The sequence below is a fragment of the Miscanthus floridulus genome, chromosome 18, assembly GCF_019320115.1.
Source record: "Miscanthus floridulus cultivar M001 chromosome 18, ASM1932011v1, whole genome shotgun sequence".
NCBI classification, from domain to species: domain Eukaryota; kingdom Viridiplantae; phylum Streptophyta; class Magnoliopsida; order Poales; family Poaceae; genus Miscanthus; species Miscanthus floridulus.
In genome coordinates, this window is record NC_089597.1 from 56,449,767 (window position 1) to 56,477,570 (window position 27,804).

At 46.5% G+C, this 27,804-nt stretch overlaps 1 protein-coding gene and 1 non-coding gene across 2 annotated transcripts; both read left to right on the forward strand.

The window, feature by feature from the left end:
* The first annotated feature begins 1,203 nt into the window (after positions 1-1,203).
* LOC136523882 (uncharacterized) lies at positions 1,204-1,641 on the forward strand. The gene has a single exon (XM_066517414.1). The coding sequence runs from the start codon at positions 1,204-1,206 to the stop codon at positions 1,639-1,641; it is 438 nt and encodes a 145-aa protein (XP_066373511.1).
* Positions 1,642-20,520: 18,879 nt separating this feature from the next.
* Positions 20,521-20,629, forward strand: LOC136524956 (small nucleolar RNA R71). The gene has a single exon (XR_010776301.1). It is a non-coding gene; the product is annotated as a small nucleolar RNA R71 (small nucleolar RNA).
* Positions 20,630-27,804: the final 7,175 nt, after the last annotated feature.

Consider the following 27,804-nt stretch of genomic DNA (forward strand, 5'->3'; position numbering starts at 1 on the left):
ATTCCTAACTTAAGATAACTTGGACTCCAATCCTTTTCCCTTTTGTAGAGTCTAACATTTTTCTCCCTGACGCCATCCGTACGTAGTCCATCGATGTTGTCTGCTGACGTCATCTATAAAATAGCTGATTCTGACACTGCATCAAAACCAGTTGATATCAATTCACATCTAATCGATCCCTTGATGATACAGTCTTAGGAGCTTCAAGTTCCTGTGTTCTTCTTTCCCAAATTTTAGTGTAAACAGCAACCTTCCATTGTTCCTGGCTGATTCGGCGCGAACGTGGTTGGAACACCTTTCGCCAAACAGAATCCAAAGTTGGGCGGACCTAAAAGAGATCTTCATGGGAAACTTCCAGGGCACATACATGCATCCTAGGAACCTAGGGGACCTCAAAAACTATCGACAAAAGGATGGGGAAACTCTTCATGGGTACATCTAGCGCTTCTCCCGGTAGTGCAACGAGCTACCTAACGTCGCCGACGCCGACGTCATAGGAGCCTTCCTATTTGGGACCACCTACGAGTCTCTAGTTCACAAACTAGGATGTAAGGGCCCACGAACCACCAAGGGCCTCCTCGACATTGCCACCAGCCATGCCTCGAGTGAGGATGCGGTCAGAGCGATCTTCGACCGCCTTAAGGGCAAGGCAAAGCAGAACAAGGACACTGGTGAAGGAACCTTCAACCGTCCCAACAAGAAGAAGAACAAGCAGTGGCGCGAGGGCTCGCTCATTGCCACCGTCGACCGCAAGGGGGTTGGAAGCCCACTAAGGGCACCCCAGACCACTTCGAGAAGCTACTCAAAGAACCATGTCCAAACTATGCTTTCCCTGTCAAGCATCTATACAAGGACTATGGTCTCATGAAGCGGTTCTTATCCGGAGGCTCCAACAAGGGGGAGCACAGGAAGGACCCCAAGTCATCCATGGACAATGTCAAGGGGAAGGATGATGGCTTTCTAATGCTGGATGGCTGCCTCATAATCTTTGGCGGGTCAGCGGCCTACCACTCCAAGTGTCGCTAGAAGCTAACGCATCGCGAGGTCTGTACAACCGAGCCAGCCGTGCCTATCTTCCTTCGATGGTCGGAGTTCGCCTTAACCTTTGATCGGACCGACCACCTAGAGAGCGTCCCACAACCAAGGAGATATCCACTCATGGTCGACCTGATCATCGGCACGAAGTGGCTCACTAAGGTACTGATGGATGGAGGCAGCGGCCTCAACATCATGTACGCTGAAATGCTCGATGCCATGGGCATTGACCGATCATGCATCCGACCGACCAGAGCACCTTTCCATGGCATCGTGCCTAGAAAGCAAGCCGTGCCACTTGGGCAGATTGATCTTCCCATCACCTTTGGGGATCCAACCAATTACAAGATGGAGACCCTTAGCTTCGAGGTGGTCAGGTTCCACGAAACCAACCATGCCATCCTAGGACGTCCATGCTACGTGAAGTTCATGGCCATCCACAACTACACCTATCTAAAGCTAAAGATGCTGGGACCATGCGGGGTCATCACCATTGGCACCTCCTTCCAGTGTGCCTATGAGGGCGAGGTCGAGTGCTATGAACATGCAGTGGCAATCATCACCTCCAAGGAGCTTGCGACCATCAGGAAGGAGGTTACTGAATAAGCACCCGACCCCAAATGGTTGATCGGGTCTTTTGAGCCTGTAGAGGGTGCCAAGGAGGTCCTCATAGGCCCCAGTGGCTCTAAGGGCAAAGTGGTGCACATTGGCACCACGCTTTCCTCCGAATAGGAAAATGCGCTCATTGACTTCCTCCACGCCAATAGAGACATCTTTGTGTGGAAACCCTTGGACATGATAGGCATTCTAAGAGAAGTCGCCGAGCATGCCTTGAAGATTAGGCTAGGCTCCATGCCGGTGAAGCAGCGCCTGCGTCGCTTCGATGAGGAGAAGCACAGAGCCATCAGCGAGGAGATTGTGAAGCTTTTGGTGGCCGGGTTTATCAAGGAAGTATACCACCCCGAGTGGTTAGCCAATCCTATTCTGGTACAAAAAAAGAGTGGGAAATGGAGAATGTGTGTCAACTACACGGGTCTCAACAAAGCATGTCCAAAGAATCCATTTCCTTTGCCACGCATAGACCAAGTAGTTGACTCAACCTCAGGGTGCGAAACCTTTGCTTCCTTGATGCATACTCCGGGTACCATCAAATCACGATGAAAGAGTCCGACCAGCTCATGACATCTTTCATCACCCCATTTAGATCATTTTGCTACATCACAATGTTGTTCGGTCTGAAAATGCGGGGGCTACATACCCGCGTTGTATGCTCAAATGTTTTGGGGACCTCATCGGGTGAGCTGTTGAGGCCTACGTGGATGACGTCGTGGTCAAGTCCAAATGGGCTAACCAGGTCATAGCCGACCTAGAGCAAACCTTCATGAAACTCCAAGCAAACAGCATTAAGCTCAATCCTAAGAAGTGCATTTTTGGGGACCCAAGGGGTATGCTACTAGGTTTTATCGTCTCCAAGCATGGCATCGAAGCCAACCTAGAGAAGATCTCAGCCATCATGAGGATGGGCCCAATTCATAACATAAAGGGGGTTCAACAAGTTATGGGGTGCCTCACCATGCTTAACCACTTTATCTCATGCCTTGATGAATGAGGTATCCCCCTCTATCAGCTCATAAAGAAGGCTGACCTTTTCGAATGGACGCCCGAGGCCCAGGAGGCACTTGACATAGTCAAGTAGCTTCTGACGAAGGCCCCAATCCTAGTCCCTCTGACTAATGGGGAACCACTTTCATTCTACATTGCGGCCACCACGCAAGTGGTCAGCGCTGCCCTGGTGGTAGAGCGAGAAGAAGAGGGACATGCCCTAAAAGTATAGCGTCCTGTATACTTCAGTAGCAAGGTCTTGTCTGATTCTAAGACTTGCTACCCCCAAATCCAAAAACTCCTATACACCGTCCTCATCGCCAAGAGGAAGTTACGTCACTACTATGTGTTGCATCCAATGATGGTCGTGGTGTCCTCCCCTCTCAGTGAGGTCATCCAAAACTGGGATGCCACAGGAAGAATCACGAGGTGGGCACTCGAGATGATGGGTCAAGGCATTTCGTATGCCCCTTAGATGGCCATCAAGTCCCAAGTGCTGGTTGATTTCGTTGCAGAGTGGACCGAGGTCCAAATGCTTCCAGTAGCCATCAACCAAGAGTATTGGATGATGTACTTTGATGGATCACTAATGAAGAAAGGTGCTAGCGTGGGGCTGGTCTTCGTTTCACCCCTTGGGGTATGCATGAGGTACATGGTTCGCATCTATTTCCCCTCCTCCAACAATGTGGCCGAGTATGAGGCACTCATCAATGTCCTATGCATCACCGTCGAGCTAGGTATCTAATGGCTCGACATTTGGGGTGACTCCCAGCTGGTCATCGACCAAGTCATGATGGAATCAAGCTGCCACAATGCCAAGATGGCTGCATATTGCTAGGAGGTCCACCAACTAGAGGACAAGTTCGATGGTCTCGAGCTCAATCACATCCTGGGATGTCTCAATGAGGCGGCTGATGTGCTAGCAAAAACAGCGCTCGGCCAAGAGCCGGTGTCGATGGGCATCTTCGCTAGTGATTAGTACAAGCCCTCGGTCCGCTATGAGGAGCCAGAACAAGCCAATGATGGGTCGCCTGCCCTAGGCTCGGGGGCTAACCAGCCATCGGCTCCATCTGACTCTGAAGTCATGGAGCTTGATGAGGAATCAGTGATAGAGCCTGACCCTCTGGCCGACTGGAGGATGCCTTACCTCAACTACCTCCTCTGTGAGGCGCTATCGACGGACAAAACGGAGGCTCGATGGCTACCGCATCATGCCAAGACCTTTGTCCTTATTAAGGGTGAGCTCTATAGGTGAAGCCACAATGGGATCCTACAGCGCTGCATCCCCATCGAATAAGGGAAGCGGTTGCTGAGCGACATCCATGGTGGGGTCTATGGTCACCATGCCACGCCTAGAACCCTGGTCGGAAATGCATTCCAGCAAGGCTTCTACTGGCCGACCGCGATAGCCAACGCTGAACATATCATGCGCACCTACGAAGGGTGTCAATACTATGCTCGGTAGACCCACCTACTGGCCCAAGCACTCCAAATGATCCCCATCATGTGGCCGTTTGTGGTCTGGGGGCTCGATCTGGTTGGACCTCTTAAGAGGGCACCCAGGGGCTATACGCACTTACTTGTCACCATAGACAAGTTTACAAAGTGGATAGAGGCTCGACCAATCTCCATGATCAAGTCCAAGCAAGCCATGCTATTCTTCCTCGACATCATCCATCACTTTGGGGTCCTAAACTCCATCGTCACGGACAACGACACACAATTCACCAAAAAGAAGTTCCTCTAATTCTGTGATGAATACCACATTCACATCGATTGGGCTACCGCGGCGCACCCCCACATGAACGGTCAGGTCAAGCACGCAAACAGCATGGTCCTAGAAGGCCTCAAGCCTAGGATCTTCCACCGGTTGAACAAGTTTGGCGGACGATGGGTCATAGAGCTTCCCACGGTGCTCTGGAGCCTGAGGACAACCCTGAGCTAGGCCACCGGCTACAAACCATTCTTCATGGTCTACGGTTCTGAGGCTATCCTCCCGATCGACCTTGATTATGGAGCATCGAGGGTCAGGGCATACGATGAATAGGGAGACGAGGCATCCCTCGAGGATGCCATGGACCAGCTAGATGAAGCACGCGATGTTGCCCTCCTCCACTCGGCCAAGTACCAGCAAGTGTTACGATGGTACCACAACCATCGAGTGTGGGGTCAGGCATTTACCGTCGAGGACCTGGTGCTCCACCTCGTCTAGAGCAACAAGAACTGCCACAAGCTCTCCCACCATGGGAGGGACTGTACGTCATCATGGAGGTGCTCCGACTAGGCACCTACAAGCTCAAGAGCATCGACGGTGAAGTCTTCGTCAACGCTTGGAACATCGAACAGCTATGTCATTTTTACCCTTAATATACGCACACTTTCTCTTATCAGTTTCGCTATCAAGTCCCCGATCTTTAGTCACACCTGACCCCAGCAACGGCAGGGGGTTAGGCCTCACTCAGGGGTTGATATGAGCATATTTATATGGTAGACATTCTCTACGATCGAACCTTTCTCACATTAGGACCTAGAAGCAAGGGTTACAGAAATAGACACTGAGTAAAACTGATCAGACTGCAAAAAACCTATGCCCTAGTGGCTACGACATTTTTGCTCACTAGCGTGATCAGAGTTTTTTCTGCACCCTGAGCTTTTCTAGCCTTAACTACAAAAAGAGTCGGTACGCATCTAAGAGTATATCCACCTGGCAAACATTCTCTATGCCCAACCCTCTCTCACGTTAAGACCTAGAAGCAAGGGTTGCGGAAACAAACGCTAAGTAAAACTGGTCAAACTGCAAGAAACCTACGCCCTAGTGGCTATGGTGTTTTTGCTCACCAGCATGATCAGAGTTTGTTCAGCCACACCCTGGGCTTTTACAGCCTTAACAATGGAAAGGATCAGAACGCATTAACCTTTTTATACAAAAAGGGGAGAAGGGCCAAAAATCTATTTGGCCATAACAAAATTTAAGAGCTTGTCCACTTGTTACAAGTTTGCCGCTCGGCTTATCTACCAAACTAAATTTTTGGGGAGGATGATCTCATCCTCTATCACCATAGGAAAGTCCTATGCTAGTGGGTCACCCAGGTCAGTCAGATGGCTTGAGCCACTGCCAAGAGACAGACAAGGAGTAGTAGGATGCCCCATGTGGGTTATGCCGACCCCATCATGAATGATGAATCCAGATTCCACTCAAACATATCCGGTTAGAGCTCCCTGAACCCGTCACTCGAGCCATCAAGGTAAGTCCTATGCCACCGGGTCACCCAAGTCGATCGGACGTATCGGGCCGCTGCCGAGAGACGGGTCACCCTTAATTTATGCACGTCTTCTCCTATTGGTTTCGCTATCGACTCCACGATCTCTAAGTGACGCCTGACCCCAGTAATGGCTAGGGGTTAGTCCTCACTCAGGGGCTAGTAAGAGTATGTCTATTCGGTAGACATTCTCCATGCTTGACCCTTTTTCATGTTAAAAAACTAGAGGCAAGGTTTGCGGAGACAAACGTTGAGTAAAACTGGTCGAACCGCAAGAAACCTACGCCCTAGCAGCTATGATGTTTTTGCTCACTAGCATGTTTAGAGTTAGTTGCCCGCAATCTGAGCTTTAGCCTCTACCTTCCTAGGAAGGGTTTGGAGGGGCCCACCTATGGAATCTCCATCGAGGAGAGGCCAGCAGGTCACTCAAGTCGATCGGATGGCTTGGGCTGCTGTCGAGAGATGGGTAAGGAGCAGTGGGAGGCCCCATGTGGGTTATGCTGACTCTGTCATGAACGATGGACCTAGATTCCACACGGACATATCCAATAAGAGCTCCCCAAACCCATCACTCAAGCCATCGAGGTAACTTTACCAACCCCCGTTCCGCTTTTCCAGTGCATGATCATTGATTCATCCATTCCCATGCATGCTTTCATACATACATTCATACATTCATCCCATATGTCCAAGCATCGCATATGCAATTATTGCATCACAACGCTTCATGTCGCATCACAAAGCTATAGTCATCTCATTCGATTTGAGCGACGACCGACCGAGGTTCAAAGGCTAGCCCATGATGGGCTCGAGGCCGCCTCACGTCAAATAGAGCCAGGGGAGAAAACATAGATGAGCCCCAGTGGGCTTTGCCCAACCTACTCAGAAGTGGATAGGGTCATCTCGACCTTCTCATCAATCCTAACCTCGAGCGATACCCACAAAATCTCCATCAAGGGGAGGCCAATGGGCCACCTGAGTCAGTCTCCCGAATGACTCGGGCATCTACCAGGAGGCAGGCTAAGGAGTAGTGGAATGCCACATGAGGGCTATGCCAACCCCATCATTAACAATAGACACGGATTCCACTTGGACATGCCCATTAGTGAGCTCACCGAGTGCGACACTCGAGTCATCGAGGCAAGTGTCGTTAGCTTAGCCCCTTTGGTTGTGGAAACTACAGATGGGGTGACGCATAAAACTCGGCCGACCCCTACCAAGCCCAATAGGGCTCGGGGGCTCGAGCCACCCGACCCCAACTAAGGAATCTGACCAACCAAGGTTCGAAGGCTAGCCCACAAAGGGCTCAAGGTTGCCTCACGTCAAACTGAACCAGGGGAGAAAATGCAGATGAGCCCCAGCGGCCTTTGCCCAACCCGCTCAGAAGTGGATAGGGTCATCTCAACCTTCTTGTTTGATCCTAACCTCAAGCCATGCCCATAGAATCTCCATCGAGGGGAGGCCAATGGGCCACCTGAGTCGGTCTCTAGAATGACTTAGGCATCTACCGGGAGGCGGGTTAAGGAGCAGTGTAATGCCACATGAGGGCTATGCAAACCCCATCAAGAATAACAGACCTGGATTCCACTTGGACATGCCCATTAGTGAGCTCACTGAGTGTGTCACTCAAGCCATCGAGACAAGTGACATTAGCTCAACCCCTCCGGTTGCAGAAACTGCGGACAGCGTAACAATCACAAAGATGAGCCGACCCTCGACTTGACCCCTGCTATGCGCAGGGCTCAAGGAAAGTTGGACTCACAAGGAGACCGAATGCACAGTCGCAGAACGATGGCTCAGATCCTAGGGAGGGGATATGTGCAAAAAACTAAGGATAATGTTTCTAAAACAAGAGATGCTTTCTCCTACTAGTTTTGCTATCCTCTCTCTCGATCTTTAGTGAAACCCGATCCCAGCAATGGCAAGGGGTCAGGTCTCACTCAGGGGCTGATAAGGGTATATATACCCTTTCTAAAATAGTCACCATGCCCGACCCCTTCCTCACATTAAAAACCTAGAGGCAAGGTTTGCAGAAATGAGCGACTGAGTAAGGCTAGTCGGACTGCAAGAAACCTACGCCCTAGCGGCTATGGCACTCTTGCTTACTAGAGTAATTAGAGTTTCTCGCCCACACGTCGAGCTCTATGGACTTAACAATAGGAAGGGTTAGAACACATTAACCCCTTTTTACACACAAAAATAAAGAAATAATAAATTTGTTCAAACGAAATAGCAAGTTTGTTTAAACAAAGCACAAGGGTCAGAACTTGTCTGCTTATTACAAGAACGATCGCTCGACCTATTTAACTAACTAGCCTCTTTGGGGGAGAACTATGCCTTCTATCCTATCTACTAGGTCCTACGAAAGGAGAGCCACTGCTATGGCTCATTGCCTCTAGATCGATGTTGTCCCCATAATGAGAACAAGCAATCACGAAGGACTGATTAACCCCAGTGCGAAGGGCATTCCACTCGAGTTGGCACACCCGGGCCGTGATCACGACAACATGAGCCACGAGCGAGCTGGTCCCCTCTGATCGCACCACCTCAAGGTCATCGCAGACCACTCTGAGGGCAGTGCTTAGGATACCAATCTTGTCACTCTTCGCCTAAAGTTTTCTCCTTTCCTCGGTGAGATCCATAGCTAGCCCGGTAGAAATGCTCTCGTCCTCTAGCTTCTAGGTCATCTTACTTTCAAGCTCGGCCTGGAGGGTGCCAACTTTCTGTTGTGTGTTGTCGCACTCATGGTAGGCTTGGTCACACTCTCAGAAAGCCTGGTCGCGCTCCTAGTGAGCCACGCCGCATTCCAAGTGGATCCTCTCTGTGGTTTGGATCAGCTTATCCCGCTCCTTGTGTAGCCGAGCGACCACCATGGCATCTAGGCTCACCCTTTTCTCTAGGGCTATGAGCTTCTCCTCAGCCCCCAGCCTTAGATCCCTTTCTTTCTCAACCTCGCTCAAAAGGTCAAGGATCCGCTAGCGGGTTTCAGCGTCCTTTTGGAGCAACTCATCCCGCTCCTTTCTGACCCTTGTGGCTTCTTCATCATCCTTCCACAACCTCACTGACAGGGCCTCAAACACCTTCATGGCCTCATCAGCATCCCAACAGGCCTTGTCCACCCTCGACCAAAGATTGGCTGCCTCTCGGCAAGGGGAGTCAGCTCGACCAGGCGGTAGCAAGCTGAGCTATCACCTCCCAGCGTAGCCATGCCTCCTCGATGAGGCAGTCCCTGGTTTTCTTCTATTGACGAAGGAAACGAGATTTCCCCCAGCTACAAGCTATAAGGGACTACAGGGAGATGATGGTCAGGATACAAAAAGTATATAGAGGAAGAAAACGGCAAGAAGCAGTACCAAACCATACCTAGACAGAGGGAACAACAGCGTCACGCAATGCACCTATGGCATGGTCTAGGGCCTCAAGCATATACATGATCCCTATGTCGAGGCTCTCCCGCTCCATGCTCTCTGTGGTGGCATCAAGGGTAAAAAGCATCAACGCTGGATCCTGTGGATCCGTCCATTAGAGCAGGGGCTCGCCCCACACGGGCAAGCTGCTACCCACCGATGTTAGGGTCAGGGACAACTCCTCGCTAGCCCCAAGTGCCGCCAACCCCTCTCAATGTGACATTCCTGCTAGGACACCCCCTTCAGTGATGGAAGGGGCCAGCGGTGCGGGCCTGACCACTCTCCCAGCACCATGACACCTGGGGAACCCACGGCCACGTCCCCCTCCATCCGACACACACTAGGCGCTGTCACTTGGGCCACCAATGGTACGGGTCATGCCAATGCCTTGAACAACGCTGTAGTCATGCCCGGCTATGACCCATCTATCACAGCCGCCGCCACCTCCACCTATGTCGGTGGGGTTATGATCGGTTGCGTCGTGCCCGCCACAGTCGGCAGCCCCGTCCGCCCCGCCAATGAGAGCGGTATCATAGCCATCACTGGCTCCTCCACGACATCTGAAGGCAACCCTTGAATGCCTTCATTCGCCCATCCTGTGAGGGCACATGCGCCACCATGGGCGGAGCCTGATCTGTCGACGACACGTTCACACTGGCGCTACTCCCGCCCAAAACACGTGGGACACTAGCCGATGGCCGCCGCCCTGATTGGAGGGCGATGCTCTTCTTTGGTGCCAGCACCAAGGGATTCCGCTGCCTATCGACGCTATAAAGGACAAAAAACACAAGTCATGATGAAATATGACTAAAATAGGAAAAAATAGAGGAATTGATAACTCACCTTGGTGCCATCGGGCGACAGATGCATTTGGGGGACGAACCCCCTGACCCTCGCTCTGCCTCATCGGAACGAGGCTGCTTTGAGCCTGCCCTCTGCTCCTAGGTAGAGGGGCTTGCCTCGGGTAGCTCCTAGGGCACGTTGGCGGAACGCCTTGCTCCCCTTAGCTCTTGGGGCGTGACGGTAGGCCCACCTGCCTCCGCTGGCACCTCATGCGTGATGGTAGAGCCGCTCGCCTCTATTGGCTCCTAGGGCAGGCCAATAGTACATCCCACCATGGCTGGCTCCCCAGACATACCCTCCCTACCATTGGATGGGAAGGGTCTTGACGCCTACATGGACGAACTGATACCTATCAGCGTATCCTCATTCTCTAGTTTGTCCCACTTGATATCATCAGCGATCATTTCTTCTTCCTCTATCACCTCATCATCACCACCATCGTCATCATCATCATCCTTGTTAGTGTCCTCCCCTTGTTCCCATGCCCATAGCTTCTACTGCTTCTTCCTCTTCTTGTCCTCCTTCGCTTTCCTCAGTCGCTCGCCCTCAGTGCGATTCACCGCTCTCACAGCCAAATCCCTCGGTAGTGGAGCCAGGTGATCCATGAGGATTAGGTCCCTCGGCTGGTCCTGCCCCTCTCAAAGTTAGTCCCACAAGGTCAAGAAATCAATTGAAGAGAAGGCAAGAGAAAGGGAAACTTACAAAGACGACATAGCCTGGCTCCGGCCTTATTGGAGGATGCTCCGACATTGGGTATACGAAGTCGAGGGTGGCACCCGCATTGTCCCACAAAGGCTCCATCACCTCCTTGATGCGTTGCATGATCTCAGAGTTGGGGAGTGTTCCCTTGGCGAGCATTGTTCTGTTGAACTACGCCTCAGGCGCCATCACGTATAGCAGGAGTGCGCGCGTCATCAACGATGTTACCCTCCTCGCATGGTAGGCCCCGATGACGCTTGACCCTTTCAGGCCATTCTCCTTTAGGATGTGGATGGTGGCGATGTGGTCTCAGAGCTTCTTCCTATCCTTCTCTAGCACTCCCAACTTCCTTCACTGCTCTAGGGCCTCTTTGATCAGGCGCCTGGTGAACTCCGACAGAAGGGCGGTGGCGTCATTCTTGAGGTAGAACCACTACGAGTTCACCCCTTGTTGGACGTCGAGAGCCACATGGATGGGTACTCACCGACCTGATTGCTCCGAAGTTGGATGCAGGCGCACCCCATTGGCATGTGCAGCTCCTGCATGTCACCCTTCTCCCTCTTCCTCTAGAGGCTAATAGTGAATAAATACCTCCACAAGTCAAAGTGGGGGTTGATCCCTAGGAATCCTTCACACAGCGTGATGAATGCCGCCATGTGCTGGATCCCATTGGGATTGAGATGATGTAGCTCAATCTTGTAGAAGTGCAGCAGCCCCTAGAGGAATTTGTGGGCGAGGGTTGCAAGCCCATGCTATTGGAAGTGGGCGAACAACACCACATAGCCATCGGGCGGCAATAGCAAACCCTCATCGTTGGGCAGCAACCACTCCTCAGCCGAAGTCCATGTGCGGAGAAGACCATGATGGACAAGGCCCACCATGCACTAGAAGGTGATGTCAGAATAGCACCACGGATCCATTGGAGGTGGGAGCAAATGGATGCGAGCTCAACGTCGGTGGAGATGCAGAGGCAGGAAACCTAATCATTGGTGGCGGTGGTGTGGCTGCGAAGGCAAGGATGCAGGCATGCGTATGAAACCTAGAGGGCTAACCCTTTGGTTTTATATGGGCGACGGGTGTGAGGAAACCAATCGCCCGCCTAGATCTCCATGCCTGCCACAAGCTATCACCATGTCTCGTCGTGGGGCAAGCGCACGCAACCTATTGTTGTCCCCCCGAAAAACGTGCCAGACATTTCACCTCCTCGAACGGGCCATGACTTATCATAGGTAAGTGGGATATGGAGCTAAAAAAGCTCCTATGGCCCATCTAAGCCTAGGAGTTCAAAGGTTGGCCCACCGACGGGTTCGACAACCGCTTTGGGCACTTTTGGAGTGAGGGGTGGAAAGGGATGGGCCTGCTAGCGGCCAACACCTAGGTGCACGAGCACCGCTGGCATCCCAGCCCATGTTCGAGACTCGGGCGGATTTGATCCATGGTTTTTCCTTGAAGAAAGGCAGAGAGCTCTCGAGACCGATTGAATGGATCTAAGAACTATATGGATTGACCGTTGAGAATCTAGAGTTGGTCATCAGCTGACCCAAGTCGAACCCCCACAAATAGGATGCCGAGGCCCCACTCCAACTGGCCCGTTAACAACTCACCAAGCACCATGGCTTGTCCATAGAGGAAAATCATGGTGCGGCTCAGCCCCTCCGTTCTTATCAGAAAAAAACGTTTGAGGGAAGATGATCATGAAGATGAGTCGACCCTCAACTAGACCCCTGCTACATGTAGGGGCTCAAGGAAAGTTGGACTTGTAAGGAGACTAAACACATGGTCCCATAACGACAGACCCCCGTAGGGGTCAAAATCAGGAAAGACCTTTTCTGACCCACCAAATCTCACGGCTATATCCCTGAGAGGCTCGATCATGACAAAAGGGAATTGTTGTCCCTAGGACACGCCGTGGGCGACAAGAAAAGGCCAAGGCCCTCAGAGTCCTCCTATTCAGAAAAGCCTCTGAAGGAGTATTCTACTCCTCTGTAGGCTCGAGGGCTACTGTCGGGGACCAATACTAGGGTCCCCAAAGAGGTGGAGCTAATGGTCATCAACATTGATTCAACCAAGCAGCTAAGAGCATGCCTATAGCTCCAACCGACCCCTAGGTGCGAGGGCTCCACCTTGCCTGACCTCTAGGGGTGGGCTCCACCTCGCCTAACCCCGAGGCCACGATCTCCACCTCGCTCAACCTCTGGGGGTAGGCTCTGCCTCATCTGACCCTGAGGCCACGGGCTCCGCCTTGCTCGACCCCTTGGGTGCAGGCTCTATCTCGCCCGATGGGGACCCATACCACTGCCAACCACTCTAGGTCCAAGTATATGGGCCTGGGTCAAAACTCTTACACCAAGGAAGAGACCGGCATGCACCAATGTAACCCGTGGCCACAACGGGCCATACCTGAGGATTCACATCAAGAATAGCATTGGGCGTACTGGTGCTATTCTGTCTAACCCTCATACGAACACTGATAGGTGTGTCAGTTCACAATGACATCTGCTAGGATGGAGTGGAGCGCCATGACTGGTGGATGACGCCTGCGCATGGCGCCAGTGACGGACAGGACTACAATGTTGAGCCGTCTCTATTGACATCTATAGGGTCGGTGGGACCCATATGAAGGAGAAGAAGGACCCAGTGATCCTGGAGGCCTTCCTCTCTCTCATTCTTCTCCTTTTCCTCTGCTATAACCTGTGCTTTCCCTTAGCCTATAAAAGGAAAAGTAGGGTGCCCCATGAAGGGGATCCTGAACCGATCGACCCATCAAGATCTAATATAGATCCGCACAAGAGCATCACACGAAAACACACAACTGAGTAGCGATTGAGCTCCAGCACCCACTCACTCCTTTCACCAGAGACTTGGGATCCTTTCCCTTGCTCGCCCATTTGTAACCCCTACTACAAACTTTTGGTGCTGGTAACAAGAGCAGCAGTGATGAACTAGATGTAGGGACTTTCTGACCAAACTAGTATAAACCTTGTGTCCTCTAAGCACACCATCCGAGCCAAACGCGCAATAATACAAATTTACTCATTGGTGGTAACTCAAAACACTGACAACACTCTCATCTATAGTATAACTAACTTTGGATTTATGCATAAGGAACATTACTAAGGAAGATTAAGAACAGAGCTTGTCTTCCTTCGTAATCACATTCGACGTGCTCTACAAATGGGGAGTGGACTACAAAGAACTCAATGGGAGTGTCACATCCATGATCTACCACATGACCAAGAGTGTAGAAGGCATCCATAGGCAAACAATATCTAAGCACCATGCTTACATAATGTCGACCACTTAACACACTCGAGTACTGAGCTAAGAGCTTTACAAACATATGCATATATTCATCATCAATCATAACTATATCAAGCATATTACTAGAGCAAACTAGGAACATAATAAATAGCAACATAATATTGAAGTAGCACAAAGTCATAAATAAAGAGATACAATGGCTACACTAGTCTCTAGATGGTAGATCTGGAATCCTGAGCGATAGCCCAAACTCTACTTCAACCTTGCTTGCTAGCCTATACTAGAAACTTGTAGAATTGGAGCTCCATTCTCTTCTCTCTGGAAACCCTAATTTCTAGTTTACTCTTGACTTATGGCATCATGCTCTGGAGGGGGGTAGGGGCTAGTTATATAGGCCAGAGCGTCCAACATGAGCCATTGGATCAAACCGACTTAAAGGATGGTGTAGATACATCCTAGGAGGCGGTGAGAAACCGATGTACGAAGGATAACAGGTGGGTTCCCCAGGCACTGGGCAGCCTCTAGGTGGGGCTAACTGGCCCCACCTAGCAGTGGCTTGGCCCTCGCTTCGGTGTGGAGTCTTCTTGAGTCTTCTAGAACCTTCTAAAATTGATTTCACTACGGATAAGCGTGATTTTATTTGATGATTTGATCCTCCTTGATGGTTTTCTAAAATAACCCTGCTAAAAACACAGATTCACCAAAACTCATGGAAATTGTTAGTTTAAATCCCTAAGTCTATATTGGTGATCCTTTTTATGCATTTATACAAGTAAAGTTGACTATTTATGTCGGATGATAACTACCATCAATAGGTGGGTATCGTACACGTTGCCACCGTGGTGCGATGTTGTCTCATCAGTGTGGCATGGCACAGGGATGGTGTCTGACCGGGCCAAGGTGACTGCTATCCCCTTGGTCCTTGTGGGGTCAGTGCGGCATGCTTGCTCTTGTCAGAGCAGGCGTGCCTAGCTGTGCTTGACCTCCCCTATCCCTTCCGAGGGTCATGATGGGGATAGGTCATGCATCTTTCGAGCACCGTGTGGCTAAGGTGGGTCAAGGCTAACCCCATCTTTAGCACCTAGCCTATTCCACTCGGCTTTCACTAGGCCTCAGTTGTTTGGGACTTCGTTAGCTATTGTGTTATGGTCCACGTGGCCTGCTAATTAATCGGTGCCTTGAGACACCCTAGGGTTCTAACCCTGATAGGTAGCCTCTCTAAGTGTCTAGAATGGTGAGATTGAACCTTTATGTAGCCTAACAGTTGTGTGGGTTTAGATCAAAGGTATACCTCCTAAGTAGGTAGACTGGTGGACTTTGAGTGAAATCTCTTTAGGGCTTGCGAGAATGGTGGAAGTGGATTGGCAGGGACTGTTCAATAGCTTCTTCAGTTCAGTCAAAGTCAAAATCCAGTGTAAAGACCCAACAAAAGTGCCTAAGAAGAGGATCTCTGTGTTCAAGGATAAATTGTATCTCCTTTCTTTCACCACTGAAGGGTTTGATCAGTTAGACCATTCTTTTGTAGGGGGGTCTAAGAAAGGGGACAGTGATGAAGAGAAGAAGGAAGAGGAAATTCAGGATGGGAATCTTGAAGATGCAGGTAAAGAAGGAGAGGGGGAATCCAAAGGTAATGGGGAGGATAAGGATCATGGGCAGTCCTCTAGGCGACCCTAAGGGAGCTGCAGTGCTCCTACTTGTAGTAGAGTCGCTAAGAGAATGTTGCAGCTTGATGACATGGAATTAGGCAACCAAGCTATCACTATGGAATGTGCATTGTTGATATTTCTAAACGACTATTGGACGATTCCGCAAGTGCACAAAACTATCATGTAGCACTTCACTCGGTGAGTATCGAGTGTCAAATTTATATTTTTCCCATAGGAAGTTAGAAGGCTAGAATTTATATTTATCTAAAAATTTCTAAGGTAAAGACTAAGTTAATCCCAGGTAGGTCAACGATAGTGAAGGGTGCATGTGAACTACCTAAACTAACTACTAATAACAAGCTAACCTAGAGATAGCTAGGTGGGAGAGTGACATTTTATCTTTCTAGTAACTAGGGTAAACAAATGACTAGGAGAAATGCGATAGTACTTTGGGGCATAGCCCGCCTACCAACTAGGAGAGTTAAATAGACAAGGTCTGCCATGAGCCCTATGATTTAATAACTAGACCTATCGTGATAGAATATAGAGGATGGACAAGGTTGTCACCACTTGCCACCTACCACAATCTATCCAGAGGCCTAGTCGTATCCACAGGTAATCTATAGCCCAAGCACCATGCTTAATCTATAAACTTACTACTTCGATCCAAGCTCCAATGAAATGAGATCAAAGCACCCAAACCAGGTGGTGGAACCGGTACTAACGAAGAGCTACTGATTAAGAGATAACCTATTCTACTAATGCCAAACAATAAGCACCTAAGCTCACTAACGATGAACACTAATGACTAAATACTAGAATAAAGTACTTAAATAAATACTGAATAAAGTAAACACGGAAATAAAAGAATTACAAAGGAGCTATACTAGACCTAGAAGACTCTTCTGGACTCTGAGAGAAGCTCCGCTCTTGCTCTACTCCACTACTAGACTACTACTCTATAGCTAATGCTAAGCTAGAAAGCTAAGAGAAGCTTGGAGAGCTTGGAAATGAATGGGGCGTCTTTCCACTGAGCTCCACACCCTCTATTTATAGTGTAAAGGGCATGGGGAGTACTTGTAGGTAGCAGGGAGGTCGATGGCCACCCTAGGGCATCGTGCAACTCAAGGAGGGCGAGGGTGATGGCAGCCCTAGGATCCACTGCCACTTGATCGTAGCGATGTGGTTCTCCTCCAAGTCGGTTACCAAGCCAGCACATGTCAAATTTTGGACAGTGAGGTGGTTGGTAATAAGTCAGTTGGAGGTCTCCAAGTCAATGACGGTGGGCTAGTGGATCCATGGCCTCTCCATCATGACCCTTGGTCAGAACCGACTTAGATCAACGCTTGACATTGCTTTTCGAGTAGCTTTCATGGATTAGTGACGTGGCAAAGTGTCAAGTGGCACCCAAGTGGGGCCGAGCGACACTTCCCTGTGGGCCCAAGTGGCCCTGCCATGTCCACTTGCTTACTTGTTCCTTGTTTGTCACCATTTTGGCCTATTTTTGCCATATTCCTTGGATACAAATAATTATATAAGCACAAGTGGAACTAGGTGAATTATAAGCAAAATCCTACACATGTGATGATGATTCACCTCACTTTGCCATGCTTTTGGGTGGAATGTTGATGGTCAAAACGGGTGTTAGTGACCATCAACAAGCTCCCCCAAGCTACCGCTTTGCTGTCTTCAGCAAAGATGCAGGTTTAGCATGGAATAGGTGTTGGATCAGGAGTTACTACTATGTAACGCCCTGCAAAGACTTGTATACAAACAAATACTATCTCTTGAATTGAACATGTTAGTACTTAGAAATTTCACCATCAGTCTTAGCAATGTGGGACTTATAGCCTTCACCTTGACACGAGTAATTGCAAGAATGTGTAGCTAGATAGATACTTTTCGCCTACTTTGGTATAGCTCAGACTTCCTAGAGGTTTTTAATAGATTTTGAAAAGAAAACTTGCCTAAGTTCCTCAAAGGGTACACTCAAGTCACTCAATGGTGTTTAGAATTCTAACCAAGGCCCAGAATTCTCACTCAATGGTCTTCTTGAGAGGGCATGGCTACTTTCTTTTTCTCACTCTCTTTCTCTCTCTCTCTCTCTCTTTGAACACTAGAGCTTTTTGATCTTTTATTCTCTCTCACACTTTTTTCTATAGCCCGTGCCTCTCTTTTTTATGTTAGATAGCATAGAGAGGTAACTTTGATTCTCATAGAGCAATACTAAATGGAAAGATTCTCATAGAGCAATACTAAATGGAAAGCATATGTGGTTGTGTATCCCTAGTGTAGGAATAGCATAAATATGTAGGTGTACGTGATCTTGATCAAAAAGCATGAAAAGTTTCTCTACTCAGATCGATAAGGCTTGAAAAAGCTCAAAACAAACAAGCAGCTTTTATGGTGGCCTTATCATGTATAAATGGATGTTTATTTGGCTCTGGTAGGAATTTATATCATCATTCAAGAACTTCTAGCAAGAAAGTTTTAGCATTTTGCAAAACAAAACTCCAGGTTGTTTTTACCATTCATCAGATAGGTTCAAAGATTTACTCTAATCATGGCTACAACATATCTCACAAAAGTTGATACTTGGTTCTAGCATTTGCAACCCATGAAAGCATTCAACTTAAGATGAACTCTAAGTTTATTATGCTCAAAATTCAAGAAGTATAAGGTTGTATAACAAGCTTTTGCAAAGTATCAAAGAGCTACTATTCATCATCTCCACATAATTTTATCATCATTTTATTAGAGCAGAGTTTTTCTCAAGATAAATTTAAGGCACTCCTCTCTACATTCTATGATCATGAATATTGAAATTTAAAGCAAACATGAATGTAAAGAGAGGGTTTAAGATTTTCATACCTGAGTGGGGAGAGATATCTCCCCCAAGCTTGCCTTTTGCATAGATTAGAATGCCTTCTGACGGCTCTTTTGATTCTTTTCTTTATTGACTAACTAATACAACTAGAATGCATAAATGACTAAATAACTAAACCTATTACTACTAGATAACTTATTCAGTAGGGATGCTACTGAATTTTATTCACTATTATTATTAAATATATATATATATATATATATATATATATATATATATATATATATATATATATATATATATATATATATATATATTTTATATGTTGTTTTAAATGCAAATCTATCCTATCATACATTAGCTATTATAGATCTTTATTTATTAACATAGAGTAGCTAAATGCAACTAACCTATCATGCAATAAAAAATTTAATTTAAATGAGATGGAACTAATGAAATGCAGTAAATAAATGCAAGGGATAGAGAACTTACCTTTTCAGGGGCTCAAGGTCATTCATCCTTAGGCGAAGGGGTTTCCTCTTGTTCCACCTCGGAGGCCTTGTCAGGATCAGGGGATGACGAGTTTGAGGACGGATCTTTGTTTTTATGCCATCTCTTTCTATTCTTCTTCTTATTGACAGGTTTCTCTGGTTCTTCAATCGGCTTTGGTTTCTTCATCTTGATTCTCTTCGAATGCTTTTTCTTTTCCTGTTATCAAAGAGGGGATGTCCAGAGGCAAAAGCAAATATTTCTTTTCTTCTAGCAAAGTAGAATTAGATTTGCCTAGAAGCCACATATATGCAAGCATTTGTAGTGTTAAGGAAGGGATGGCCAAGGATTAAAGGTGTATCCTTGGTGTTGCCCATGTCTAAGATCATATAATCTATAGGAATATAGGCACTCTAACTTTAACTAATAAATCAGTGGCTACTCCCTCGAGATAACAGATAGATTGGTCGGCTAGCTGTAGGTAAACTGATGGCGCTAAGGTAGTGTAGAACAATTTATCATATGTGGCTTTTGACATTATATTAACACTAGAGCCTAAATCACACAAACCATTAAGGAAGGTATGAGTTCCAATAGAGCAGGTAAACACGGGGGTACTGAGATCACCTTTCTTAATGGTAAATGGGGAATCTAATAAATAGGAACCCCAAGAACTTAAAGCATAGCCATACTTTGCCATAACAAGGTTGGTTGTCTCCATGGTTCCTTCTGGTTTGCTAGGAATTCTATCTTTTTCATAGGATGGAATAGCAGCAGCAATTTGAGCTAATTGGGTTTCTATCATCTTATTAAAACTAAGTTAATTCTTTAAGGCAAAAGAAAACTCATCCAATTTAGCATTTATATTTCCCAACATCTTGTCATGAGCATGTAGCTTCTTGTTAATGCTATCAGTCATTCTACTTTGATCATAAACAAGATCTTTTAGGAAAGCATAACTATTATTACCTTGGTTATTCACACGAGGAGAAGAGTAATAATTGTTACCTCCCTAGTTGTTGGAGCGTTGATTCCAGCCTTGATGTTGTGGACAGAACCCATTGTCAGTGTTGACGAAGTTGAGGTCCTCTTGGGTTTTGGGGTAGGAATTGCCCGAATGTCCAACATCTCCACAGACTTCACAAGTCATGTGGGAATCCATGGCTTTGAGTGTCTCCTAGGCACTCACCTTCTCATAATGTTCTACTCGCTTCGCGAGTAGATCCATCTTAGCTGCAAGCATGCCAATTTCTTTAACTGAATGCATACCTCATTTATGGGGTTGGAGTCCATCGTCGCTCCATCCTTGGTTGGAAACCATCTTCTCAATCAAAGTCTTTGCATCTGCAACACTTAGTGAAAAGAATGTTGTACCAGCAGCAGCATCTAATTGGCTCCTATCTAACGACACTAATCCATGGTAGAAGTTCTAGATCAAAAGCTAGTTTTCCATGCCATGGTGTGGGCATGCAGAGACGTACTCTTGCATTCATTCCTAGGCTTCAGGAATCGACTCATTTGCTAGTTGTTGAAAACTAGATATTTTATTGCGCAGAGCATTAGTCTTCCCCATAGGGAAAAACTTGACTAGGAAAGCATTGGAAAATTTGTTTAAGGTATCTATAGCATTGCAGTTAGAGTAAAACCATTGCTTAGCCTTTCCTAACAAAGAGAAGGGAAAAAGGTGTTGGCGCAAAAACGTGGTAGCCATGCTGGGTGGACACGCAGCTAGCCGGAATGATCTAGAGATCTGCATGGCTTCAACATAGGACCAGTCGATCCTGCAAATTCCCAAGGGCGTGCCAGTCAATGTAACACCCTAGGTGTTAGCCTTGCACAATTTGACTTGCATAGCATGAGGATGAGCATCAAGCATTCATATTTAAGCTTTTACATTTGAAACATTTGATTGAAACATATGCAACATTGCTTGTTATTGTATGTTTCTTTGTATATATGTATATGATCATGATTGAATACATGTAAATGGTTGATGTGAGTCACTAAAACATATTAGCTACACCAGTTAACAAATGGAACATTGTTCATGAAAGTCACCTTTCATGATCAAGTACTTAAGTGATGTTATATGTGTTGACCTGGATAGCCCTATGTGTGACCAATGCATGAAATGAGTGTGTGACCTTACAAATAGCTTAAACATGTTTAGAAGATCATGATGAACAACTTTGGTATTTATGGCTAGGGCTAAATGGGTCACTAGGTCATAGTTCAAGTACAAGTCATCTTTTTAATGAAGCATGTTTTACCAAGTTTGAATCATATGCTAGAGACCTTGCATGTAGGAGGTCACTAAAGCAAAGTTGTAGTATTTGATATGGGGAACCACTTTTATTTTTGGGTCATGAGATGATAAGGTCATAGCTTAGTCTTTTGGAGCTCACAAAAATCAACAATGCACTGTTTCTAACACTTAGCAAATATTTCTAAGTTTGGATGCTTGGACAGTCTGACGAGCTGACTTTGGGGATGATTTAACTCGGTCTCGATTGAGAGTTGGAGCATATCCTTTAAGAACAATTGAAGCTGGTACATAGAGCTACAAGTTTGATTTAGATGGTTTTTGATTTTGCTTCACGGTTTAGGAGAACGAGCGTCACCTAACCACGCTGTTAGGCTTAGGATTGCGAACACTGATGAACTAAATACACCGGTGTTAGTGGCTGATAGTTGTAGAGCAGGCACGCCATGTGGACGTGGGGATGGCCGCGCATCGCAGGCGCCCTGGCCAGCGCGGCCACAATGGGCTAGAAAGCACTACATCAAGCCCCGCTCTCGCCCACACTGCCCCGCGCTCTCCATTTCATTTTTGGTCTCCTCCTTCGCCTCAGCACAGCCACCACAGTAGCCACCAGCGCCATTGCCGTCACAGCTGCTCCGCTGAGATCGCCTGCGTTAACCGCCACCCCAGTTGCCAATCGGTCGCGCTTGTAGCTCCGCCTCACCCTTCTCCACCGTTTCCTCCTAGCAGCGCCCTCATTTGTGCCCTAGGTGAGCTGCTTTTTGCTTTGCGCCGTTGTGGGTACGCCCTCGCCGGAGTGCCGCCATGGCTGCTGCCATGGCTGCTGCCATGGCCGTGCTTTGTCGGAGCACCTCCAGCTGCCTAGGTCTCTTAGTCACAGTCGTAGGGTCACCATGGTTCTATAGAGCACTTCGCCTGGCTTCGCCATGGCCGGTGATGGCCGGCACACCGTAGAGCAGTGCCGCCGTGCCGCCATGGCCGACGACGATGCAGCCTTACAAACAAAAGTATAAGCCATGATGGTACTTACATACAAGCTAGAGGTCGACTGGATCAATGCAGCCCTACTTGTTGAAGAACTCAACGAGACTACAATACTCCTACTCCTAAGGGTTTGCGTAAAGCCAAAAAAGTAATTGGTATTGATTGATTGGATTCTTTTTACAATAGCCAGGGTCCAATATTTATGCCCGGAACCTAAACATGAATCCTACTCAAGTATGACTCATTACAATCTTTGGTATAAGAGAAAACATTCCTAACTTAAGATAACTTGGACCCTAATCTTTCCCTTTTTGTAGAGTCCGACATGTTTCCCCCTTCGACGCCATCCGTACGTAGTCAGTTGATATTGTCTGTTGACGTCATCTATAAAATAGCCGATTCCGACACTACATCAAAACTAGCTGACCTCAATTCACACCCGATCGATCCCTTGATGATACAATTTTATAAGACCTGTGTTCCTGTGTTCTTCTTTCCCAAATTTTGGTATAAACACATGCCCCCAATTTTAGGATAAATGTAATTTTATTCCAAAATTACCACGTCTATACTCCTGATGGGTCCATAGTCACGGGTAGAGAACCTTGATCTAGGACCTACCAATGTCCTTGCCTGCTTATGAGCCTACACTTTAAAGCTTCATGAGAGCACTATTGCTTCATGGGCGCTTGGATTCAATCTTCCAGACCGACTATAAATGCTTATCCAACTTTGGCGAGAGCAACCCAATGACTCAGTTATGTTTCCATTCTGCTTGCATCCTTGAGTGCCCTTGGCTCTGCTAGACCCTCCATGGTCTAATTCCTTACTATTAGGGTCTTGAGTGGTTAGAAGAATTCTTGTACATAGGGCGATTGTGTTGCTCATTTCATCGCCTTATCGAGCAAGAGGATCAGTTGTTGCAGTTAGAAGAATTCTTGTTATGTCACCTAAGTTTTCTCACCATTAGCGCAGAGCTGTTCTAGTGTTTGCAAGGGTTCAATTGTGTGGACACCTTCCCCTTGTTCACTCTACCAAGTGCTCATGCCAAAAATCGGTTGGATATATGGGTATCTTTTTAGCAGGCGGCCTTTTCTCTCCCCTAATGCTACTTCTATCAGTGGGCCGATATGACCCAGTCCATTATGACCTTCAGCCTTGTGGGGATCTAGACTCCCTTCAATCCAAGGAAGTCTTGGTGGGTTGATCGTCGGTTAATGTAAACCTTTTGTATCAATTCAATAGTATCTGTAATTATGGGAAGAAATAAGTCTGAATCCATTGTGCTTCAATGAACCGTTCCCTGAATTTCTAGAGTGTTGATCCATTTCCATAATTGACTTCAATTCCATACCCCTGACGAAGTCTATCTTCTCATCTCCTAGGATATATATGGGCCATGGCTGTGGATCGAAAAACAACCTGCTTCATCCCAAACCTTCTATGCCTTTGGTGCGATTTGCTTTCTAATAGGCTTGAAGACATGGAGAGCGACAAGAGGCCTGTTGAAGAGGCCCTTGATGAGTATGTGCCACCACACCAGCATCTTTGTCACTAGGAGAATGCAATCCATGATCTTGGGTGGACGGATTTTCATCCGAATGCGATGTAGGATGCTCTCATCATCTCAAAACATGGGGCCAACTCCACTCAAGTGAGGCTAGCCAAGGCCAAGGCTAGAATTATGGGTGAGATATCCACCACAATTCTCTGTTTCTTTTAGTGATGTCTTCAAGATCTTGATTATCCCTTCCTTGAATCTTTCTAGACCTATTGGCCCAATTGGAAAGCATTCGATCAGCTGCAGAGTATGTGATAGGATTCGTCAATGCTAGGGGTGCCATGCTAGTGGTTCGCCTATACAACGTCCCAAACTACGTTAGAGAATTTGCCCTTCATGGTGTTCATCAGGTGCAGCCATGGCATTAGTTATTGTGCAAGCTCACTCTGGTCATGAGCTTTGACTTCTTCCCTATGGTTTCCCAGCCACCAAACACCCTGAGGACCATCAGCGCCTGGTCAAGGACTTCTTCAATACCGCCAACTCCATAGCCTTCGCTTCCTAGGCCGAAGACATAGTGAACAAAGTGTTCTCCGGCCCTTAGTTTGTAATAGGAGAAGCTAGTAAACAATTTCTTCATTGTAAGTGACTCCTCTTTTGCCCTGTACTCATGTTTTGCAAAAGTGAGAAGCTGATCACAATCAAAACCTTGTAGTCATTGGCTGCTAAGTTCTTTCAACTCTTAATACACCACAATGCAATTCTGATTTTTCCTAGGAAGAATGGCTGCATACCCATGTGCCAATTTGTAAGTAGTTATCTGGCCTGTTGTGTGTCTCCTTGAGGCTCAGTAGAATAGTTGTTTTGGATTAACCGATTTTGACTTGTGATTCGATCTGGCTCGATTAAATCTAAAAATGGCTCTCATGGCAAAACTTTTTCAAATTCCTCCCTAGTCATCAATCACCACGTTTTCCCTCGGTACTGGTAGAACGATGCTCCCTCTTCCATTAATTGGGCTTGCCTTTGCATATTCTGAGATATCGACCATCCTATCTCCATGGCTATAAACACCGGCTAAGGGCTCTGGCTTCAAGCACATCTACACCTGCAACTGCCTCTGTTCTCTGTACTTCTCTGCCTTCACAAACCCTATAGCAGTTTCCCTTCTTCTTTCATGATCTAGGCCAACATCCATGGTAGGAGAAGATCACCGTGGCTCTTCGATGGCTATGGCAGCGGCGTAGGTCCATACCGAGCATGATCCCCGCACCATGGAGCTAGGCTTTCTGATGGCCGATGACCCTGGCATGCATGAGGACCTGATCAAGGAATTCAAAGATGCCGTAGCGGCCATCATGGACATCGCTTCACCTCAGGATGTTGTAAACAGGGTGTTTGATTAGCTTGTACCTAGTACATACTGATCAATGAATGAAATCCTTGTTTTTCTATGATCGCGTCTTAGTGAACTTCCTACAATATTTTGTGTATACCATAATAGTTTCTGTGTTGGTTTTTTGCTCTATAAGTGATACATATCATATCAGCTTTTACCCCTTTGGGTCTATTTTTGAACTAGAGGCGATACCCTTCTAGTACCGGCTATTAGAGCTGATGACTGAACAAATCGGCTATCAAGTATTAATCTAAACGCTAGGATAATATTTCTTTAGATACTTTTCCATTGATTGCTCTGTTAAGCTCCTCTTCTCCTCCTAGTGTTTCCAAAATATAAGCATTGCCAGACACACAACGTTTAATCCGATAAGGTCCTTCCCAATTAGGTGACCACTTGCCGAACTTGCTATCTCTTGACCCAATCGGTAATTTCACCTTGCAGACCAAGTCTCGTTCAAAAAATTGTTTGCTCTTGACCTTCTTTTTGTAATACTTCGCAATTCTTAGCTTATTGGCTTCGATATTCTCAAGAGCATGCAGCCGATGGCAACTTAAGTCTTCTAAGTCATCCATCATAAGATTATTATAAACTTCGGCTGACAAATCATTTTGCAACGTAACACGCCTCAATCTAGTTTGAATCTCCTAAGGAAGGACTGCATTATGACCATACACAAGTTCATTAGGTGATGTTTTAATCAATCCATGATAGGCCATCCTATATGCCCATAATGCCTCATTTAGCGTTGAATACCACTTCCTTGGCTACTCTTCGAGCTTTTCCTTGATCAGCTTAATCATAATTTGATTGGATGCATCTGCCTGGCCATTAGCCTGAGCATAGTAGGGAGAAGAATTTAATAATATAATTCCCATACTGTTAGCAAAATCTCTAAACTCTTCTGATGTGAACATTGTCCCCTGATTAGTAGTAATAGTTTGAGGAATTCCAAAATGATACACAATATGTTCCTTGACAAAATCAACCATGTTCTTTGAGGTTACCATCTTCAAAGGAATGGCCTCAACCCACTTAGTGAAGTAATCTGTTGCTACCAATATGAACTTATGTCCTTTACTTGAAGGTGGAAAGATCTGGCCGATTAAATCAATTCCCTAACCTCGAAACGGCCATGGTTTAATTATTGGATTCATAGCTGATGCGGGAGATTTCTGAACATTACCAAAACGTTGACAATCCTGACACCCCTTATAATATTCAAAACATTCTTCTAGTATTATTGGCCAGAAATATCCAGTCCTATGAATAATTCATTTCATCTTATAAGCCGATTGATGGGCTCCACATATCCCTTCATGTACTTCACCCATCAACACTTTAGCTTCTTCTTGATTTAAGAATTTAAGCAACACCCCATCGACTGTCTTGTAATATAGTTGATCATCTAGTAAAACATACTTAGTCGATTTATATCTTAGTTTCCTAGTAACCTTCCATGATGGATTCTTAAGGTAATTGACTATTTCAACTCTCCAATCATTAGTTAAGGTTTCACTACTTAAGATCTCTTGAAACACTTGATAACCTACCACACTTTGAGCTAACCGATTAGCCTCTTGATTCTGTGCTCTTGGAATATGCTGAAGAGAAATATGAGAAAACTCCTTGAGTAACCTCTGGCATTCATCATAGTACCCCTTCAGAATATCATCTTTATATTCATATAGGCCAGTCAACTGATTAATAATTAACTGTGAATCTCCAAATACTTCAATTAACTCAGCCTTTACTTCATGAAGAAGTTGAAGTCCCTTAAGAACAGCTTCATATTCTGCTTGATTGTTGGTAGTCATTGGTTTAGTTGGAAAAGCAAACTCAAAACTTGCCCCCACGAGGTGAAACAATAACAATGCCAATGTCACCACCTTGCTTGCACGATGATCCATCAAAGAATAACGTCCAAGGTATCAGGTATACATAGCCAATACTTGGCTTATGATGTTGAGGGACAAAATCGGCTATTACTTGCCCCTTGACTGCTTTAGCCAATTTGTACCTCAAGTCTAATTCCGACAATGCAAGAATCCACTTCCCCATTCTCCCATTTAATATCATCATTAGTAGCATGTGTTTGATCACATTAGCCTAAGAAACAACTGTACACTCAGTCAATAACAAGTAGTGTCCCGACTTAGTGCAAGAGAAATATAAGCACAAGCATAACTTTTTAATAGGAGAATATCTTGTTTCGGGATCCAAAAGCTTTCTACTTAGATAGAAAACAACTCGTTCTTTTTCTTCAAATTCTTGCATTAAGGCTGATCCAATTGTTTGGTTATCGGCCAGCATGTACAACTTAAAAGGTTACCTTGCTGAGGAGGGACCAGCACGGGTGGACATTTCATATATTCTTTTATCTCCTCAAACGCCTTTTGTTGTATGTCACTCCATTTAAATTCTTGATCATTTTTCAACTTCAACCAAGATCATATGATTAAGCAAATACACATCACATACACAGAGTTACAGCAAAAATAATATTACAAATGGGTTCACAAATAGTAGTACAAGTCTGGGTTTCAAAACCGATTAGTGAAAACAACATAGCTTTCAAACAATTACAT